We start from the raw sequence: 22,582 nt of genomic DNA, 5'->3' as shown, positions 1-22,582 counted from the left end.
TTTAAAATGGGATCTGAAACAATTAGTCGACTCATATCTTGGTAGATCAACAATTATTTTTGATAAGTTATTAATCATTGAATTCATTATTCATCCAGAAATTGCAGAACATGTTGTTTTCAGCCTCTCAAATATGTGGATTTATTGCATCTTCTTTTTTGTATGTACCTTTTCTGAGTTGTTTTACCTACATAGTAACAGTTGGACGGTGTCAGTGTGCTACCATGGAAACATAGTGTTGTCAGTAATTGTTCCCACCTGTTTACTTGTTTAGTGTTTAGCTGGAAATCAAAAGACACACATATTGTATAGTCAACGATAGACGTTGTTTAGTCTCCATTTTCTCTCAACACTGGTAAATTGCATATCTTTGACTTTTGTACTGAAAACAACCTAAAGATTGAAAGACATCACCTTGGACTTGGAGATGGACATTTTCAGTTTAGTTCTCACATTTTGGAGACTAAATGTTCAAAAGAGAAAATGGTCAGAACATGTATCAACATTCAGCCCTAAATCAAATGTTTAATCTTATTGTGCTTCTAAGATTTGTCACACTGTTCTAATTAATTTCCGGTGAAACCTAGCAGAGGGGGAGGTTAACATGTCTGAGTGAGTGACGGTGAAAGGATGGAGCACAGTTGTGTGTACATGTGACATTCTGCTTCAACTTGGCAAAGTCATCGAGGTTGATCAACTCCGTCTGGATGACAGGTTCCACCAAAACAAGCACTTCTCGAGCAATTCTTGTTAACAAAACAAAACTGTAAATATAGATCAAAGTTGAGGTCAGATCTGTTCTGATTTTCACCAGTCAGGGTAAAGAGAACATACTTTCTGACCAGGTGATGGTGGCAGAAGAAAAGTGCCACCAGAGGTTAGCAACCTATATCAGGAGAGTTGATCATGTTTTGAACACTGACATTTTAAGTATAGAATACATAAAGCAGAAGAAAGGGAGAGGGAGAAGGTCTTTTTAATTGTGCATTTCCACAATAAAGATTAAAGTTGAAAATAAAGTAAAATGTACAGTTTATATAAATCACTAGTAGTTTGATTAATTCTCAAAGGTTTTTAATTTCTTCTATACTTTTATTTAAACTTTATTCTCACATTTTTTAAATTAAGTCTTGATTTACTTTTTAAGAGCCATTTGTGACAGCATTGCAGAGTTTCTTTTGTGAAGAGGTTGTAAGCAAAACATGTTTATCATAATCAAGTAGTCAAGTCACTTTTGAGGTTTTAGGATCTTAAATCTAGTGTTAGGCTAGCAAAAATATGAAAGGTCAGCTAGAGATATTTGATAAATATAGTTTCTTGAATGAACATTTGAGTTTGACATAATGTGTCATGTGTATTTTTATTAGTCATAGTTACTATTCTAGTTTTCCGAGACTATAGTTGCTATTAAACACATAGTGCAGCTGGCTGATGAGAATGTTTTACGTATTGATCATAACCTAAGCAATGCATAAAGTACATTTTGGACCTGATGGTGGGGCTAGATGAAAAGTCTGGGATCACCAGAGTTCACAAAGGCTGTGAATGTCTGGACCAAATGTTACGGTAATCCATGTAATCCATGACACATTTGACTTCTAAACAAAAATGTCAACTTGCTGTTGGCACTACAGGAAAAGTCAGGGGATCACCAAAGTCAGCAGGGTTCATCCTCTGGGGACCATTAATGTCTGTTTCAAAGTTCATAGTAATCCATCAAACTGTTGCTGAGATATTTCAGTCTGAGCCCATAACAAACAAAAACACATTGACTACAGAGTACAGATAGTGATCCAGTCACAAGGAAACACTGATTTTATTGAAAATCACAAAAACACAACACCTGGCAAATATGCGCCAGATCAGTTATTTTTCATGTAACAAATGACAAATACAAAATAAAATAAATATTAAATAAAAATGAACAGTTTGTTTAAGACACAATGTAAACAAACAAAAGACTGAGGAAAATGCATCGTATGACACAGACTAACTACAGAATGTGTGATAATTTGCCCTGAGTTGACTTTTTTTAAGTAAGTCTCATTGATCATGAATGGAAATGTAGAAAAACAAACAAATATAAGGATCCAGAAACTCTGGCAGGATAAAGTGAGTGCTTGGAAGAGAATGCCCATAATAATAAACAACATTAAATATTTCAGTCATTCAGTAAAAACAGACCAAGCAATCTCACATTCTCACATTTAGCATTTACTTTTATAATTGTTTTAATTACAAAATCACGTGTTCATTTTCAACATATAAAAACATTTTTTTACATCAAGATATATTAATTGTCTTCTGTTATTATAAAGTACATAAGTGTTTTTGAGCTAAGTCCTTTCTGAGTGGCGTAGAGGCTCCTCTTCAGTCGCGCCACACTAAAAAAAAACCCTGCAGTGTAGCTCAGTTTCACCCCCCCTTCAGTCCTCCCTGTCCGTGAGTGAAATGGCATGGTCAGTCAGTGCACTTTGATTTGCAGGAATGCTTTAGATCACACTGCAAACACGCTGAGTGAGCTGGTCTCGTCTTTCAGACCCAGGATGCTGTACGCTATCCTCTTCATGTGACCGGGCAACCGCACTCCAATGTTCCTGATGTCTCTGAAAGGACGAGAGAAAATATATAGTTTTAAAAGTGTGCTGAAAACAATATGGACTCTGTGAGACTGCAGTGGTTCTTGTAGGGCAGCATTTAACATGGTGGAGTGTGTCAACTCGCTGAAAAACAATATCAATTATGTTTTGATCGGAAATAAATATATCCATGTATTGCAGCTAAAGGCTGTTAATAAGTGTTTTAAAAGAATGTATGTAAATAGGTTTTCAAACAGTGAGCTTTAAGTAATACAAGCCGGTGAAATAACTTGTTAATGTGACGGAGCTGTTAGGGTATGTCGGATTTAAAAAAAGGCCACTGCTGTTGAAGCTGTGTTGGTAGAGAATGAGAGGAATGACATGGGCAGAGGCGGAGTGGAGTATTTCTGCACAAACTGGATAACAAATGTTCGGGCTGAGTGCTCAATACTTTCTCTGTGTTACTAAAAAATGTGGCCTGGTGCCAGAGGAATCAGAGCTGCACCTGTGCCATGTGTGCACTTACTCATGCCTCAATGCGAGCACCTGCTCCATGGTCGTGATCCCCGCACGAGCAAAGCTTTCGTTGTACTGGTTCATCTTGATGGACTCCAGCCACTCGGGCACCGACCTGAAGGTGGTGCCGTCACAGCCGCTGGTGCTGGGCAGGCGGATGGACACGCTGTGAAAAACAACGGATATATTTGAATTAATCATCATTAACTGATACATGTACACCGATTGCACGTCATGAAGCTGAACAATAGGAAACAGGTTTGCAAGTGTAATTTTCTAATGTCAAAGACAAATACTGCTCTAGTTAAAGGAAAGAATGGAGACAGATCTTAGAAATAATACATTCATTGATGAATATCTGTCTCAACTATTAACACTAAATTAGGGTTTATAAATGTTTTATGTTTAAGTTTAGTAATTCTCCTCAGAATCTATGGAAGAGTATTAGGGCCAGGCTCATGCTAAAAGAACACCATTTTTTTTAGCTAAGCATTACGGCAATCAGAGATTAAAGTATATGCCCTAATGCAAACAGTTTTGATTTTCAAAGGATTAACATTAATGAAAAATGTTAAACCTCAACATTTATTCTCAACAATTAGACTTTATTTTCGTAAATGCAAAGAAACAAACTTTCCCCTTTATTTTTCTTCCCTTATGTCTCGCCCTAAAACTGGTCAGTAGAATTAATTATACCTCTGAGAGGATTAGTGTCTTTTACAGTTTTACTTTTGTACCAAATCATAAAATAATGTTCATACCGTGGATCAAAGTCAGCGATGGTTTTCAGAGACTCTGGGCACCGGAGCAGTTTGTCCAACATGGTGACAGCGTCAGTGAAGCGAGGCCGTTTGGAGCGGTCGTTCTGCCAACACTGGAGCATGAGCTGGTAGATAGCGGAGGGGCAGTCCATCGGAGCAGGAAGCCTGAACGCCTCGTTGATAGCCTTCATGACCTGAGGAAGAGCAAAACCAGTGCTTAGATCTAAAGTATATTTATGAGAGCGGTGACAGACAGTCTGAAAAGGTGCTTTGTTCGTATGTTGACTTAAACAGTTCATTTGAAAAGGATGGTGGGAAACTGCTCTGGATGTCAGGCAGCTTTTTATCACCAGATACCCAGCTGAGACTCTCAGTGGTTATACATAATAAAGTTGAACCTACACAGCCTAAAACGATCCCTCATCTCAACCATAACAGTTGGAAACATACCTCATGGTTGCTCATGTCCCAGTAGGGCCGTTCTCCGAATGCCATGACTTCCCACATAACGATGCCGAAGCTCCACATGTCGCTAGCTGAAGTGAATTTCCTGTAAGCGATGGCCTCAGGGGCCGTCCAGCGAATGGGGATTTTACCTCCCTGATAGAAGAGAAACAGTAAGAAATCATATTTAATTGGTGCAGAGAGTGCAAACACAAGGCGCTGAAAGAAAAGCACTTTGGATTAGACGCTTGAGAAGGAAATAAAACAAGGGTGGTTCTCGCTATGCTTTCAGGCTGTAAAATGTAGACTTACCTTGGTTGTGTAAGTGCCCTCAGCATCATCCTCCAGCACACGTGACAGCCCAAAATCAGAGACTTTGCACTCCAGGAGGCTGTTAACCAGACAGTTTCTCGCTGCCAGGTCACGGTGGACGTAGTTCATGTCGGAGAGGTATTTCATGCCAGCAGCTATTCCCCGCAGCATCCCCACCAGCTGATATGAATGAATCTCCCCATCTCTGTCCTAAAAAGAAAACAATATTAAATAACCTTTTCTTACACTTAATTGTTAAAACATTTTCATCTTGACATAAATGTAAGTCAAACACAACTTCCTTTGTTTTATGTCATTTTTAACTGTATTTAAGGAATAGTTCAACATTTTGGGAAACATATTATATGCTGTCTTGCTTAGACTTGAAGCAAAAAAACCAATACCATCAATTTAATGTTATCGAAAATAAAGAAATAAACAGAAAACAGATTTAAGGCAAGACAAGATCATTAGACGAGTGGTTTTTAGTTTGCACCCTTAACAAATAATAAGGACTATAAACATTACGTTTATGTCTGAAGCTCAGGTCTTGACATATTGCACGTACCTTCAGATATGTGTCGAGGGCTCCGTTCTCCATGTACTCGGTCACTATCATTAAGTGCTTGACTGAAATTAGAAACAGAAAATATAGGTTTAGAGAAAGAAAACCACACATGCAGCTGATGCAAATGAAATTAGATTGATTGATTTGATTTCTTTCTGATGTTATGGACTCACATTTGGTGACGACTCCCTCCAGGCGGATGATATTGGGGTGCGAGAACTGACCCATGATGCTGGCCTCGCTCAAGAAGTCCTGCCTTTGTTTCTCAGAGTACCCCGGCTTCAGGGTCTTGATCGCGACGGGCACCTCCCCTCGCCCAGGAGTCTTCATCACGCCCCAAAACACTTCCCCGAACTCTCCTGATTGGCAGACAGACAGCAGGAGAAAACTTTAGGAACCATGCTCTAACTTTTTCATTAAATCAAATCGTGTTTTAAAAAGAAATACACTCACCAACACCGATGACTTTCTGTTTGCTAATGGCACTGGGGTCAATTTCTGTGACAAACTTTGCGATGGCAATGTTAGGGTCCTCATACATGTGTGGATCAACGTATGTCTTCAGAGGCTTGAGTTGATCTAGGATAGAAATAAAGACCAGATGTTTAGTCTTAACGATAACTGAATAAACTGGTGATATTATTTTTGAATGTGCAGAATGGTTTTCTAACCTGTTGAGAAGTAAGGATCTTCAGGTCCTCCCCTGCCACGAGAGTTCATTCTCCTGAAAGGAAAACATGAGGGATTACTAAACAGAAAACAGCTTTTAACCAATTGCAGGTCAGTCTCAGCTGAAAAGACCAAGGCTGTATTCAATAGCTACACCGGCTATTACCGATAAATCCTCCTTGAGCTGTCATACCCGAATATCTTTCATTTACTCGAGCTTGTGGCACATAATCACACAGTCTACAGATCTGAAGATAACATTTATCTGAATGACACAGGCGTTGGACGGGGATCAGAAGCATGTTGTTACCAACCGTTTACGCAGCAACAGGACGGCCACCACAACGAGCAGAATAACCGCGACGCCAACGACTGCTCCCATCACCATGGTGGAGCTGTTCTGGGTCAGAGACTCGGCTGTGCAAAACACAGAAAGAGACACATTTAACAACTCAAGAACGAGAAATAAAAGATTATACAGAACACATTTTGAGAAATGATTGAATCTTCTATCACTTTTAAAGGTTCCTGTTACCTAGAGGTAAAGTAGGGAACTCGTGCTCCACACTGTAGCTGCCGGGGTTTCCTTCTGAGGACTGAGGTCCAGGCCTCAGTGCCTGGACCCTGAACATGTACGTAGTGTCTGGGGTGAGGTCACTGATCAAAACTGAACTTTTCTCCAAAATCAGGACTGTGTAGGTGGTCACATCACGCTCGCCCTCATCATCCTGCGCAATAAGGAAAACAGGAGGATTAGAGTCATTTTACAAACCGTTTACAGCCACAACTTTGAACGAGTGAAGGAGGGACAAAGGAGCAGTGTGTCTTACTTTTCTGCGGTACATGAGCTCGTAGCGGTGATTGATGTGGGCTGGAGCCCTGCGAGACAGAGTCCAGGACAGAGACAGACTGGTGGGGCTGCGATCATCCAGATGGATCAACGTCACCTTGGGGGGATCTAACGGTCGGTGAGGGACAGAAAGCAAAATAATGGTTAGTGACTAATCATAGACTTTGGAAAGCACATTTGGAAATGAGAGCCTTTGGGTCACACTGCATTCCTCGTTGTGTAGTAAGCCCTTCTTTTTGTATGATGGTTTGTACTGAGAAATACAATTCTAAATATTAAAAAAATGACTGTTTGGGGTTCTGAGGACAATAGACCTCTTTCAACAGCTTAAAACATTTGATTAGTTTTACCACTTTTTTACACATTGTTTTATCGTTATGATTAATGTTAAGAATCATAGTGAATATAGACTGGTGCTCACAACTATTTATTTGAAAGCATTATACACAAGGATATCATAGAAAGTTGTTATCATTTCTACATATTAAGTTTCAATAGTTTTTTTTTTCATTTTCATTATTATTTTCACACATACTTAAAGTAAAGCCAATTAGAGCATAACACAAGGTTAAATCGGAGCAAAAATTAGAGCTTTTCTTGTGTTTGAGCTCACCGTTGTAGTCCAGAGCGGTGGTGATGCTGGCGATGGGCCTCTCCATACCGAACTGGGACACGCCGCTGTGAGTCTCCACGGTGAAGGTGTAGTTCAGATGAGAGTCCAGGTCACTAATCACAACCTCAGTGTCCTGCAGGTCTGTCGGACCCGTCTCGAAGCGGATCTTCTCGCCACATGGGACACACACGGACCCCTCGCAGTGTTTGCACTCCACACTGTAGGTGAGGTCCCTGCGGCCCCCGGTCACCAGCGGCAGGCTCCAGGACAGATGCAGCCTGCCCTCTGCTGAGAGGGTGGTGGAGGTCAGGTCTCGAGGGGCACTGGGTGGAGCTAAGGGAGGAAGTACATGACACAGAACAGTTAGCCTGATCTTCAGTAATGAGCTATTAGTTTACTTTATGAGTAAAATTAAATTGAGTGTGGTTGTTACCAGAGCAGGGGGACGTAGGAGGGTCTGAAGGGGAGCGGAAGAAACCCTCCTCACATTGACAGTCGGTGGCGCCAGCTGCGGACGGCTTTGTGTTATCGGGACACACTTGACACAACTCGCCTGATACAGATGGCTTGAAGTAACCTGGTTTGCATTCTGTGTGAGATTAAAAAAAAGGTGTGTGTTAGTTTAAGGTTGTCTTTAGGACTAACTATAAAAACAGACAATCACAGGAAGAATGAATGATGTAAATACAAACAATGAAGCCGTCTCTGTAATACCAGCCCGCTCCACCCTACAGGAAGCATATTGTGAGTAACCTATAATCACTGAGCCTTTGTATCTGGAGGAATGAAAAGGGATTTTCCGGACGATCTGCCTCCACTCGCCTATTTCGCCTGAAGGCCTAATCTCAGGTCACACCGACAGTGTGAACCGGATGACAGAGGAGCATTAAATCCATCAGGTGATCTGATCTGCCGTTCCCCTGTGTGAACCCTCAGATCATGTTCTCTGGCAGATAATATTTATGTTTTTGCCAAAGGAAATGGCATCTTGGACACTGTTGAAAGAGATGATGATGATGATGATGATGATGTGACATTTGAGCTCACTGATAAACAGCCTTCCAGGGCATGAGAGGTTAATGAACGTGCAGAGTGGACAGAAACTACAGCGCAAGAGCTGCAATCCAGTCTGAGGCTGATGTTTCCTTTCCTTCTTCCTTCCTTCCTCCAACCCCTGACACCAGTGGCAAATTATAGCACCCAATGTTGAAGAGTTAGAAGCAGGAAATAGGAAAAACTGACAGGAACGAGTATGATTTTCAGTTTGTTATGGAAATACACAAACATACTTTCTGAGGTGATAAAGGGCTCCAGCACAATATAAACTTTAATAACTTTAAAAGAGGATATTTTCCTCTCTCTGCTTTCATTCTGCCGCCTCCCCCCGGGTGGAGCCTTTCATCTGGCCCCTGTGCTGTTGGCCGTGAGAAGAGGTCGAGTGAACCCTGGATTTAAGACGCGGTCGCCTTACTTCACCATTCAGGCAGAAGGACCTTTGCACTCCAAGTAATGCCGCAGTGGAGGAGAAGGAACAGGTTGATTTTGAGTAGGAGGGATCAAGATGAATGGATGGATGGGGGATGGGGGCAAAGGTCTGAAGCACCAACAGAAGTTCTCCCTGGGGAGTCACTTGGCGGCAGTGGGGGTGCAGCAGAGGTCTTTTCAAATAAGAAAAGGGGGCCAGTCCATTTCATCCTGAGCTGCAGCAGCAGGACGTCTGTCACGTACTAAAGAAACTCCAGCCCTATTCATCCATTGTCTCTGAGATTGGACAGAGTGGGGCCATAAATATGTTGCTTTTCTCATTAAACAACTCGCAAATGGCGGGATTCGTGCAATGTCTGCAAACATTGTAAACGCTAACTTAGGCAACGATTGATTCTCATAATTACATTGAATTAAAGTCTAAGCGTCTTTTTGTGAGTCATCAAAAAGTGTTGAAATACAGTTTTAATTTTATTAAAGCTGCGGTGATTAACAGATTAGTTGTCAAGTATTTAATTATTTAAATAAAAACTGATTTGATTATTCAGTATTTTATTTTACTTTTTTTTTTTTAAGTAGTCGAACATTCCAAATCCTGATTCGACTTGACAATGAAAATAATTGTTGGTTGCAGCTCTACATTCAATCCAAAACGTTTCTTCAGCTATCTTTAATTGTCCCCTTCTTGATGAAATCGTCCCACGCTCCTTTCTGCACACATGTGAAAAGGACTTGTGTTCTGCACCGGTGCATCTGTTAATTGGATCTGTTTTCTGCTCTTTGTGTCGGCCCATTGTTCTAATGAGTAGGAACACGGATTAGGGAGCTCGTTGCGTGTGTTAACAACCGGATGAAAGAGCAAAGGGAGGCAAAGCGGGGCATGTCATTGGCTAACAGCTGTCCTGTTGCTCCACTAATCCTCTTGACTAAATTACACTCCACACCTAACTAAGCAGCCACGAAACTAACCACCCTCATGCACCAACTGTTGACTGACTCCCCGCCCTCCGATTGGGCACAGGACAACCTTCTCATTTGTGTCAGCATTCCTCCTCTTCTCCCTTTACTTCCTGTTCCCACAACAGTTGTTCTCTTTAGGGGAATGCAGGCCATTAGCCTCGAGGATATCACTTTCTCTGGTGTACTTGAAAATAGGGAGTTGGAACAAACTACAGCATTATAATTGTTTTTTTAATTTGTGTATTAAAACATGTTTCCTGCTTCCTAATACTCAGGTCATCCTCCAGACTTTGGAATCACAGATTTTCCCCGTCATAATATTTCCTATCTTTCCCAGCCAACTTCCGTTTCAGGTGCTGGGCTCAGAGTCCACTGTGGTCAGAAACCTCAAAGACTGAAGCATTCCTCTGCCGTGACTTCCTCCCCGCCTTCCTCTTTATTCTTTCTTCATTTTACAACCCCAGTACAAGATTCACTCTATGAACCACTGTACCTATCTATCAAAAAGGTATGTAGCGCTTACAATAACTTCCATAAACTTGTAGACTTGCAACTAATAGATGTTTGGTCTATATCCTGTCACAAAATAGTTTTCAAATATGTTGTTTTGTCCAACCAGTCCAAATATAACTCAAGCAGTAAATCATTTCAACTGAAAAGCTACAATTATTTTTGAAATTTTGGAAGAAAATAAGAAGTAAAGTAAACTAAGTAACAATTATCAAAAGAGTTTTCAATGACTCTTTTGTCAATCAACTAATCGTTTAATACTTTAAGCTGGTTAGAGGGATCAGTTGTGTTAAAAGAAATAACTGGAAAAAGCCAGCTCTGCCAGTCAAGGTGACTCCGACCATCAGGAGTCATAAACCGCAGCCTGACTCAGGCTAACCTCTGGCAGGCGTGTCGGCCTCTTCCCTGTAATTGTGGCTCCTGTCGCCTTAGCAACTGGCCCAAAACAAATACTTGCGAGCAGAAGACATAGCACTCAGGTAGTTATTCTGACACATTCACACGGCTTCTTCCTTCAGTCAGTCAGTGCAGGAGGTGACGCGAGGGTGAAAGAATTCCTTTCAAATGTCCCTGCAGCCGACTGAGCCCTTTCTCCCTCCTCCCCCTCCTCCTCTCCGTCCTCTCTCCTCCCACGCTTCCTCCAGACGCTCAACACACCACGCCCGAGAAGCCAGAGACAAATTCCACACGAACAGTAGGAGCACTTACTGTATAAAAACCGCAGCTATGACTTTTACTGTACACATCTATTTTATTGTTCTGATATGTATTCACAGGTCCTTCTCTGGGGCTGTTTACATAGCTTTCTTTGTTTTAAAAACCACCTGTCGAATATCTAAATGTTTGGAAAGTTTATCCTCATGTCCCCTTAAGTTTTTTACTTTTGTATTCTACATACCAAAACTATACTTCCTTGATTAATTTATTTTAAAAAAGGCACAACAAACTCAAAGCCTTCTGAGAATTAGTGTGTGGTGTGGAATTTGGACATAGCTTCTTGTACTGTGTCATCACCTCCAGACATCGACCTATCTATAACACAACCCCATTCCTGAGTCCTGAGGAAAAGACTGTGGAAAGAATCTGTAAAGAGATGAGGCATTGATGGGAGGCTGTTGACATTTCCCTCAGTGGATTTATCATGGAGCAATCTGCGGTTGCTGTAATATCAAAACACAACAAACAGGCTTAGTCATCTTCCCCGTTTCCTAAGCTCCCTCCTGCCGTACCTGACCCACTTCAGCACAGATACGCCAGAGATAGAGTGCTTTTGTGAAAGACTTCCAAAAAAAACAGACATAATTAACATTCCTCAGCGCTCATTCCTCACATGTTGCCAGAGGAGTGGTTGAGCGAGGTGCTTCACTTACTACAACTCACATGGCAACGTAAACCCTTCTCAGTTGAGTGCGTGGCAGTTTTTTTAGCTGTGCTTACCTTGGCAGGATTCCCCGGTGGTTTCATAGCCGGCGAGACATTGGCACTGCCCCACGGGAACCACCCATTCTCCCTCAGCTGTGCAGTAGATGCGTGGGGTGGCCTGGCTGACGGCATTCTCCACACAGGCTCCCTCCACCTCCCTGAGAGAATCCGCCACAGTCTCCGGGAAGTCCGCCAAGCTCTGCACCGTGGCTGGGCACGTCTTGTAGTAAACTCTGACAGACAGCAGCGCCACACACGCGCCCATGTCCTGAAAAGCCAGGTAGAAGCCCTTTCTAGACAGAGGCCCCATGGCCCTCGTCTCCATGTTGACCTTCAGCACGCGACCCCGTGTGACCTCGTCAGGAGCGATGGTGGCCACTTTGCGAAACTGGCCTTTACGGAAGTTGGTTCCGACGTCAGCGTCGGCCTCTGAGATGAAAAGGTTGAAGGTTTCTTTGCAGGCGACTGAAGCACCATCAAAGGTGTTGCAGTCTCTCACAATAAAGCGGAGCTCCACAGAGACTCGAGTGGCTCCCGGGCGCCGCTGGATGAATGTCGTGCGTAACCAGTTGTCCTGTTCAGTAGAGTCAACGCTACACACACTGTAGGTGTAGAATAGCGAGCCGTTCACCACCGTTTGAACTATCTCCCACTTAAGGAAAGAAAAAGACAAAAAGAGAGGAGATGGATTAGTGTAAGGGGCAAAAGTCACTGTCACACAGCTACAATAATCAAAGGAGTTTTCTTTCAGGGAATAAGTACAGGGTCTGTTTGCTTTGTTCTTGTTGAGGGATTTATTTATGAGACACCTCTTCTTTCATGCTGACTGAGAAGCTCATAAAGAGCAGGAGTGAGCAGGAGTGAGCTGAAGCTTTTTTCCACACATCAAGATTATTGGCCTAGACATGTGCCATGCTCTCGACGTGTGTGGTTTTCCACTAACACACGAGGCTGCATGTTGTGTGAGCCACACACACACACACAGCATATACTACTGTAGACTACCAACTAACATTTATGGCAGTTTAATGAGCTTTATAAGCACAGTGGCAGCTAAATTGGCAGCAATTAAGACTTTTTAAGAGAGGGGAGCAATGACGAGCAGAAAGATTAAAAGCCTCAATTCAATATTAAGATGTAACACCTCATACTAGCAGCACTGGTGTGTTTGCAGTTATATTTCATGATTAGACATCACTTGAAATTACTATCCAACTTGAATCGTCTACTTAGGAAAGTGTACACAGCATTTAGCAAATCAAATATTAGCTGAAACCACACATTGCAGGTCCCTGTTACAAATTTAAATAAACGTTTGTGAGAAGTGTGAGAAAGTTGGATTAACACAAAGCAAAGTCTGATGGACAAGGGGAAATCCTATCTGATAAAAGGAGAACCCTTAGATCTTTGAGAACGTAAGAAGAAACGTGGCCCACACAGTGGAAGTGGCCATGTCCTCTGTCTTTTTTTAGATGGAAAGCCACTGAACTATAGATAGAGGGATGCTTCTCCACACATGGAGCAGTCTTTCTTTCTCTTTTACTTATGTCTAACCACAACTGTACAGATCATCTTGCTGTTGATGTCATCTCTAAAGTCAGAGAGGATTCACAAGAAACCTTGTTGGAATGAGCTCCTGTGATAATGTAGGTTGAACCTTGGCATTTTAATGGCATTCATACTCTGTCATAAAAGGTTAACGTCAACATACTGTATTACTAGCTTAACTCTTACATTTCTCAGAGGGATTCATTATTCTATGAGAAGAAAGAAGCCTCTTTTGCTAAATATTATTGATTTCCTCACATCGGCTTGTCTTGCGCTGATTTAAATCAGAGAAAGAATGTTTCAAGTCCTTAACCTGAAGTCTTAAAAATGCCAGTTGGGGTATAAATACTCACTCCGTTCTCATATGGCAACGTCAACCACCCCAACTCTGATCCTGAAGCTCTCATATCCAGCAATACTTCTACAGACACAAACAGAAAAACATATATATTACAGAGTGACAAGAACAAAATGACAATGAATAAAAAAACTAAAACATTCGCTTCAAATGACATCTAAATATTTTACAGAACTAAACTTGTGTCACACACATAGCATATGTTTTTAGTTGTTCATAAGGCTATAAAACAATTAGAAAATGACTAAGATCTGACTGTACTAAGAAATGGTGTGGCTTGATCTCCGGGAACAGCAGTTTTATGAGGGCACATGCCATCCTTTGACGGTCTAATCGAGCATGTCGGTCTGATTCAGGACTTCATTGACCGTGTCCTCCAAATCCAGGATACAGCATTAATAATGTCTGAGAAAGGCGTGGGCACTTAAATTGCCATGACGAGCGAAATACATGAATCTGAACCACAAGTAAAAGAAAAGTCTGACATGTTAAGGCAACTCACGGGTACCCTTTAACCCTAAATTAGCAAAGGCCATTAATGTAAATGTAGGCTGTATAAAAGAAAAAGTGATAATGCGATCTTTTTGAAGATTTAAATCAATTAAAGAAAATTAGAGACCAGGTTTAAATAGGCATCGTGAAGGGATATTATAAAAGGCAACCCGCACTATATCATATTTTACACTGGCTTTCTGACTATAACACAACAAAAATATGTACTATATTCGCTATTTTAAACACATTTTAAAACAGAAGCAAAACTTAAAACCGGCTATCAAATTCCAACCTCCTGACTCACGATGTGCGCAACAGCTCGGCTTCATTTTAGTTTTTAGACAACGCGTAAAAAAGTAGCCTACTTACGTTCTTTCGACTGGAGGCTGATAAAGACGTGATGACAGAATAAAAAGACAAACAAGTAGACCCGACATAACTCCATGATTCCGCACAACTTTTATAAAAAGTCGTGTTTTTTAAATCCCGAAGTCTCTCCTCCGTCGGTCTGTCCCACACTAACTTCACTCTACCGGCTCACTGAGCCCATTCACAAACAGGTGGCGTCATAGCTCCGCCCCGCACGCTCTGGAATGTTGAAGTTATCCAAATATGGTAATTTAGGGGCGGGACCAGATGTATTTGACCGCACCTGTTTTCATTCATAAACTGTACTGCAACAGCCTCACTGTATTGATTTTAAAGTGTGTGTATGATTTTCATGTACTGGTACATTTTTGGAGTTTTCTGTTTACATAACATGTTCTCATTCAGATTAGTGAAAATAAACATCCCAAATTGTATGTCTTCAATATTTTGGATATTTATTTTCTTCTAAGAGGTGTTTATTTCAATTGTCAAATTGCTTCTCTTGATGTCTCTTGAATTCACCAACAGCTAGCTGAATGCTTCACTTGCTCATTTAAACACAGTTTCAGAAAACTTGTTGATCATATGTGTTTTACAGTGACCATGGGATAAAGTTGAATACACAACCTGTTATACAAGAACATAATACTGAGCGATGAACAAAGGCAGATTGTTTGTAATAGTTATTAATTACTGGTTATTTGATATGGGACTTTAAAGGGTAAGGTAATTTGTGGTGGTTTTATATTTCAAAGGTTAGAAAACCTTTCTTTGGATTCTTACTAAAAAATCTGTCTGTACCTGCAGCGTTAACTGCATGTTTTATGGCCAAATCTTTTAATGTTTACTTTGATGATTTCTTTTGATGATTTTGACAAAGGTGTTCTCAGGTTTCTGTCCTGGAAATGTTTTCAAATGAGGACATATTTGATAAGATAATGTATAATTTGTATATTCAGTTTTCTTGGAATATAAAAGTATTGTGTTAATATAGGCAATCAACTGTAACTTTCATGTGTATATCTATTAGTTAGAATTTACCTTGTTTAATTGTAATGCTTGCCCTTAATTCATCAATATTTGTTAATTAATAGATCCATATCATGTCAAAGTCTATAGGCCTACATGTAATCTTACATATTGTTAATTTGAATGTCTGTCTTTCACAAGTAAAGTGTAATTCAAATATAAAGCTTATAGGGCCATCACACCATCATAAAACCATAATACTAATATGGAAATATAATGATGCACATCACACAATACACAAACTACAATGTACTAATACACACACATCATTACCTTGCTAATTTACAGTACAATTAACTCAAATGGGTGCAGACCTTGTTTGTTTATTCGTCACTTAGGCCTTACCTTTGTGGTAAAAAGTGATTTTTTTATATTTGGTATTAATAATATTTCAGTCGGTAAAGTGTTTAAATTGACTCAAGGATGCCACTCAGGGAAAAACTACAATTATAACAAAAATACAAGAAATAAATAAAAGTACCAAAGTATAGAACAATTCAACCAAAGTACAAGTACCTTAAGAAAGCCATTAAAATGTAAGTAGGCAAGTCAAATATAAGTACCATAAAATTTCACTTGTACTTATATATAGTAACTTTCAAATGTGATTTTCTGAAGATCAGTATAATGATAATTGCTATTGTTTAACAAATTAGTATTTACATTGTTATAATGGACCTGTCTACAGTAATGTGGAGCAATACACTGTCTGTTCAATTATTAAATGTTAAGCTTTGACTATATTTAAACAAAGTAATACAGGCATTTTTTTTCTTAAAAAATAGTTGATAATAAAGATGAAACAGCAAAGAGTATGTCAAAGATTTTCCTTCAACTCTCTCTCTCTGATTTTTATTTTATTTGTATTAACAGTAGATTTGGTGTCTTGCACATGGCATGTGAATTTAATTAAAGACAGAGCACCGAGCTGAACCAGTGCATAGATGCCAACTCAGTCCAGCTCGGATACATTTGCACTTGATGTTTAAATATACGTTTACTCTATCTCTGCTGGGACGAGAAATAGAAGTTCTGTATGTAGCGAACAATATGTGTCCGTTTACAGTACAAATATGTTTGCGCTTTACCAGTCTTTCCATATGAAAGCGTGTTTAAGCTGGACAATCTTTCCGACCGTCTCCAAGTAATTGCCCGAATCCTCCAAATGTCGCCCAGGACTTGTCTTTCCCACGACTGGTAAAGGAGGGGTCAAGTAGGAGGGGGTGGCCTGGTATGAATATATGACTATTAATGAGACGCTCCTCATAGAGAACCTTACAATTTGGGTATGAATATGTGTCCACAAAGAAGATCTAACAATAGCATCACCTAGCAACTCTTATCTTGAGGAATTTCAGAGTCAAGTCTTCGCTGTGAAGCGCCGCGTACTTGGAAAGAAGAGTCCCTCAATTTGAGAGCCAAACACAGCCAGACACCCTGACAAAGACCTCCCAAAATATCAACTGAAGAGGCGGACATTGTCTTGTCCAACGTTACTATACACGGACATTAATCATACAACAGACGGAGTGAAAGATGTTGGTTAAATAATAGATTAACAAGTTAAGTGTGGGCTGATTTATGGCTTTCTGACCTTCAAATCAAACTGCTTACAAAAACTAAATGTAGTTTGACATGATAATTTCAACACGACGGGAAAAGAAGAACAAAACTGTCCCTTTCTTAATAAATCATGCACTGCAAATTAAGATGCGCCTTAACCTCATAATGACATTGTTTTTTAATGTTACATAATGAATATCATGGTGAACTTTTTACTCACAATGGTAAAAGGTTACATTTCAAACATGGTTCCTGCAGCAGAAAAAAGGTTGTTTGAATTATATTTTCCTCAACTGTTTGTCAACCTAAGCCTCCACAAATATCTGTTGTACACGTTCAAGTATCACTTATTTTAGTTAACTATATTTCACAATTTGTATCTTCGGGATATAGAAAGTGGGATCTGTTTTTCAAACCCAGACAGGCCCAACACAACGCTTGAAGATCCAGAAATCCTCACTTGCAAATGCTCTGACACACTCTGTTTTGAGTGTGAACTGACACTTGAAGGAAACTCTCCATCTTAAGCACTGCCTTTCTCTCCTCACTTTAACGGTTTTGATACACAACGAGGTACGCTAAGGTGTTATTTTCAAGTGTGTTAATGCTTAGGTTCTGAGAAGTGGTTTCTGTTGTCACCCAGTTCTCAAAGGAGTCAAAGGTTAACACCCTCTCTAACACACAAGTATGCAAATGCTTTCATTACAATACAGGCTTCTTTTTATCCACCTAACTGTGCATGCGTGCTGCTGGAGAGCAGACTCACATCAGCGCCCTAACGCCCCCTCCTCCTCTGGTCGCAGGCTTGTGAGGGTGATGACAACACAAAAGTACTTCACACTGGGGGCTGGGTCTGCATTTTGTGGGTCAGTGAATGGCAGGCCGGAGCAGCAACGCCATGTCATTCAGAGCCTGCCCCCCTCACACCCCCTGCTTTCCTTACACTTCTCGTGGTATCAGCAAACAGAGAGGTGGATTAAAGAAAGCACTGGGGAGTTTTTGTGTACTGCCAACCCGAAATGCACCTACTGTTTCCCACCATCCCCCAAAACCCTTGTTAAGAACTAACGGATTCACGCCTTTGTTTATTCGTTCTGATGACTACAGCCAGACCACCAGTAAAGAAAGAAGTACTAATTATTTACTTAAGTAAAATAGAAATCCACATTCACCAATAGTAATCATTTACCAGTAAATGTGCTGCAAGTACTGTCACTTAAGTAAAGGTCAGAAGTATTTGAAACAAAATTAACTTAAAGTATAAAAGTAATGCAAGTGTTTCATGATCTCAAATTCCAAAAGCTTTATTGGCATAAAGTATTGCCAAATGTAATTTAATATTAATTAAAAGTATTACCTGATTTCTTAAGGAATCATTATCATTGATGCTTGAATATACTGTACAAGCAGTCATTTGATGTTAAAGTTAACTGCATATAATGTTGGGTTGGTATTAATGACAATGTATTGTATTTTATAAAATAATCATGTATTTTGTATTTTTAACCAATAAAGTAACTAATAAATGTAACTGGTAGATAAAGATGTTGGGATAAAAAGAGGAAGCAAACAAAAGTGTGCTTAAGTATGGCAATTACATAAATGTACTCACATTATATTTCTACACTGCTTTTATTAGTTGCTTATTTATTTAGTTGGTGTTTAAAAAAAGTCCTATTTGTCTCAAATACAAATACATTGGGCCTTTCAATAAAGCAACATTCCTGAGCTTGAAAGAGTGGTTTCATCTTTATTTTTATAAATAATATATTTTAAAAGTCTGCTTGCAATAAAATAATGTGGAGGTTTCTGCTTTTCATTCTTGTCTATCTGACTTTAGCCAGATAATCAGACCGGATTTAAACAACACAAAATAAATGATTCAGAGGTCTGGAACAACACTAAAGCAGACATTGCATTTTTGAGATAGTCCGGTGGGGTTTTATGAGCCTATGAGGTAAAGCTATTCAGGAGTGTGTAATCCTTCTGATAACATACAAATCACACAAGGTCAAAACAATCTTGTGTGTGACGACAAAAACATGAGTTATCTTAGCCAAACAACAGGACACTGTTCAATTCACTGCGTGTATTGACACTGTATGGAACCATGTACTGATAAGCTTTACTCAAATAAACTACAACAGAGAAAGTCACTAATCTTTGTGAGGTCAATACAGGTACTTAATGTCTCTCTCCAAAGCTGAATAAAACACACATTGTAAAGAATCTGCCAACAAAAGTGGGCGCTAATAATCATAACACCATAAAACCAATCCCAAACCAGCCTCCTTTTATGTTCCCCACAAACAGGATGGCTGTTGAGGAAGCTCCTTCATTCAGTGCTCTGTTGTCTGCACTGAAAAGCCATTGTTTTTTTACCCTCTATGTTCCCAGTCATCTCATTTGAAAAGCTCCACATGCCACCTGTGAAAAACACTACCTCTCTACACTGGAATTTGGGGTGGGTGTCTGTTGTCTACATGGGATATGTTGTGTGCAGTGTAGCGTTCAGAAACAAGAGATAGAACAAGCTCCGACACGTTTTTCTCTTATGATGGGAAGAAATGTGAGAATGTGGTTAAAAACAGGGAGCATTAGTCATACATTCATCTATGTGTGGCATCGCCCTGATCACTCATCGCTGCCTGCATTGGCACTGACCTCATCAAAGAGCAGTTAACACTGTAGGTACAGGCAGATATTTTAGTAAGAATCCAAAGAAAGGTTTTCTCACCTTTGAAATATAAAACCACCACAAATTACCTTACCCTTTAAAGTCCCATATCAAATAACCAGTCATAAAAAACTATTTAAAATATCTGCCTTTGTTCATTGCTCAGTATTATGTTCTCGTATAACAGGTTGTGTATTCAACTCTATCCCAGGCTGGGGTCACTGTAATCCTCCTCGTCTGGCAGGAGTGGGGGGGGACGAGGCCAAGACTGAAAGTGAAATCTCCTCAGTAAAGACCCGTGTTAAATGTAATGGGTGTTGGCAAAGGGGCCTAATAAAGATGACAGCACACATTCATATGCATTCGTTTGTGTGCTCAGCTTGACGAAGTCTGCCTCACAGGCTTAACAAAGGGGAGGAAGGAAGCCAGGGGCTGTGGGGAATGCCTGGGGGGTGTGGGCGACAACACACACACACACACACACACACACACACACACACACACACACACACACACACACACACACACACTGTGGCCCTACAGCTTGCGTCCTGTGGTCTCTCAAGTCTGAAGTTATAGCAGTGACAGCTGGGGTAGCACGCTCTGCATGGGCTCATTCTCCCCTTAGCAGCTAACCCATTCCCTCCACCCACACACACACACACACACACACACACACACACACACACACACACACACACACACACACACACACACACACACACACACACACACATACACACACACACACACACACACACACACACACACCACACACACACACAGGCTCACACGCACACAGTCTGTGAGACAGACACACATTCAAACAAGCACTCACAGGATGCTCCATCCTGTTTACTGTTTACATTTCACACTGACTAGCCAACTTGGGAGGGCGCTACAATTTGATCACAGGCATTACAGCTGTTTGTAAGGTAGCAGTGTTTGTGTGTGTGTGTGTGTGTGTGTGTGTGTGTGTGTGTGTGTGTGTGTGTGTGTGTGTGGTGTGTGTGTGTGTGTGTGTGTGTGTGTGTGTGTGTGTGTGTGTGTGTGTGTGTGTGTGTGTGTGTGTGTGTGTGTGTGTGTGTGTGTGTGTGTGAAAAGCAGTGTTAAAAAGGCAAGAACATTTTGTTAAGCTGTTAAACTCATTTAGAAACTTAGAAACAGCAGTTACCAAATTATATTTCGATCTTATCACACCATCTTCCTAAACTGGAAAAGTATCTAGCTCTCACTGAAGAACCGCTCTTGAAACAGCAGAAAATAAGTAGCCTCTCTTCTTTGGAGATTCCCCTATTATGTATAATATTAAAATTGAACATTATTTAAGTTTTGGACTGTTTTGACCTGAGCCTTGGACACTGGGAAAATAAGACATTTTTCAAATTTCTTCTGACATTTGATAGACCTACAAATATTTGATTTAGGTAGCAAGTAATTTACATATTGTAAAGATTGTTCTCTTATAAAATTAGATCATCAAGAGCCTACAGATGAAATGTTACCTCTTGGCTAACTCTTACAGAAATGCCTTTTAATGAGCACTGTCCCTGCTAAATTAACGATTCTAAATGTCTAATTTCAGCCGCTCAGTTATCTATATATATGTGTATAAGGGCCATAGCTGCTGAGTCACGGTATGCGCTGTAACGACCACAACTGTTCAGAGGAGGAAAGGGAGGACCAGGGAGGGCGGCTGGCAGTGTGGTCAACAACAATCGGATCATTCTTTGGCCAAAAGGGCACCTGCTTTGTTTGAGGTAGGTCTGGATTCAGAGGGAGACAGCTGGACAATGCAGAGCAAACAGGAACTAATGTTTATCCACTCAAAGTCAGCAGTTTGTACTATTGTGATTTTGTTTTGCAAGAGGCCAGTTTTGCAAAATGACAAGCCAGGGGGCAAGTCAATAAATAATCATCATTAATGTTTGCAGATTAAATGAATGGCCCGTAACCTGCAAATTATTTATTTATAAATGAACTCACCTATAACCTTATTAACTAAATTGACTGGGCACAACAGTTGGAATAAGGTCCATTTTTTACAAATAAATCTGATTGCATTTAAAAGCTGTAAATGCATTTGAGTTGTGCATGCTTTACATTTGAATTACAACATTGAACATATCATAACCTAAACTATGAATGACAAATGCTGTTACAAGGACAGAATAATAATAATTGTAAGCACTTTTAGTGTTTGTGTTGTGCTTATTACACACTTATAGGATCTGAATTACCCACATTTCTGAGTGACTTTAGCTCCCCTCAGCTAATGTATCCCTGTCGTGATCAGTCACTATGCATTGGCCGTTGTTGACATCTCGGAGTACAGCTGTTGTTTGCCAGTTTGCGTTGGTGTTTCAGAGCTGATGGCATTTGATTGATGAGTTTCAAACTGAAAAGTCAACGGCTGAAGTGGCAACAAGCAGCTATAGCACACTGACACCAACAGAGGTCCCTCTTGTGTGGACAAAACCCTGCAGTGCACAGCTGCCCCCCAGTGACAGTGATTTGATACATCATATCAAATACTTGAGTTGAAGTTGGTGAATTATTCAGGAAAAAACACAAGTACATTCATTTAAATGTGCTAAAGGTCATCTGTTATTTTAAGGTATTGTGCAAACAATCGTAGAGATGTGTCATAATATAATACTCTAACCCTTTTAATTTATGATAAAATAAATGTTTATTTTACGGATAAATTGCTATATTGCTTGTCTTAAACAATACTTGTAATTCATGACTGTAGGCCAATAGAATTAAACTGCAGAAAAAGACAGGCACGCACATCCACTACTTCATTTCATTCCTTCAATCCATACGTCTAATTTAACTAAGCTGCTTTACG

The 22,582-nt window shown here is 40.3% G+C and overlaps 1 protein-coding gene across 2 annotated transcripts; it reads right to left on the bottom strand.

The window, feature by feature from the left end:
• Positions 1 to 1,780: 1,780 nt before the first annotated feature.
• epha2a (eph receptor A2 a) lies at positions 1,781 to 14,630 on the bottom strand. 2 transcript variants are annotated; one of them, XM_034219080.1, is made up of 17 exons: positions 14,460 to 14,630; positions 13,591 to 13,658; positions 11,705 to 12,341; positions 7,746 to 7,901; positions 7,313 to 7,645; positions 6,680 to 6,807; positions 6,385 to 6,577; positions 6,164 to 6,266; positions 5,852 to 5,904; positions 5,634 to 5,759; positions 5,354 to 5,539; positions 5,181 to 5,242; positions 4,613 to 4,822; positions 4,307 to 4,456; positions 3,857 to 4,050; positions 3,106 to 3,261; positions 1,781 to 2,606 (listed from the first exon to the last, which is right to left on the bottom strand). In XM_034219080.1, the coding sequence occupies exons 1-17, from the start codon at positions 14,533 to 14,535 to the stop codon at positions 2,498 to 2,500; spliced, it is 2,940 nt and encodes a 979-aa protein (XP_034074971.1). In that variant the 5' UTR covers positions 14,536 to 14,630; the 3' UTR covers positions 1,781 to 2,497. The 2 variants fall into 2 exon arrangements, with proteins under 2 accessions (XP_034074971.1, XP_034074970.1); XM_034219079.1 differs by having other exon boundaries at positions 5,181 to 5,539.
• Positions 14,631 to 22,582: the final 7,952 nt, after the last annotated feature.

Source organism: Gymnodraco acuticeps, unplaced genomic scaffold (genome assembly GCF_902827175.1).
Source record: "Gymnodraco acuticeps unplaced genomic scaffold, fGymAcu1.1, whole genome shotgun sequence".
Classification (NCBI taxonomy): Eukaryota; Metazoa; Chordata; class Actinopteri; order Perciformes; family Bathydraconidae; genus Gymnodraco; species Gymnodraco acuticeps.
The sequence above is the reverse complement of the archived record's forward strand: the minus strand, read 5'-3'. Positions and strand labels throughout refer to the sequence as shown.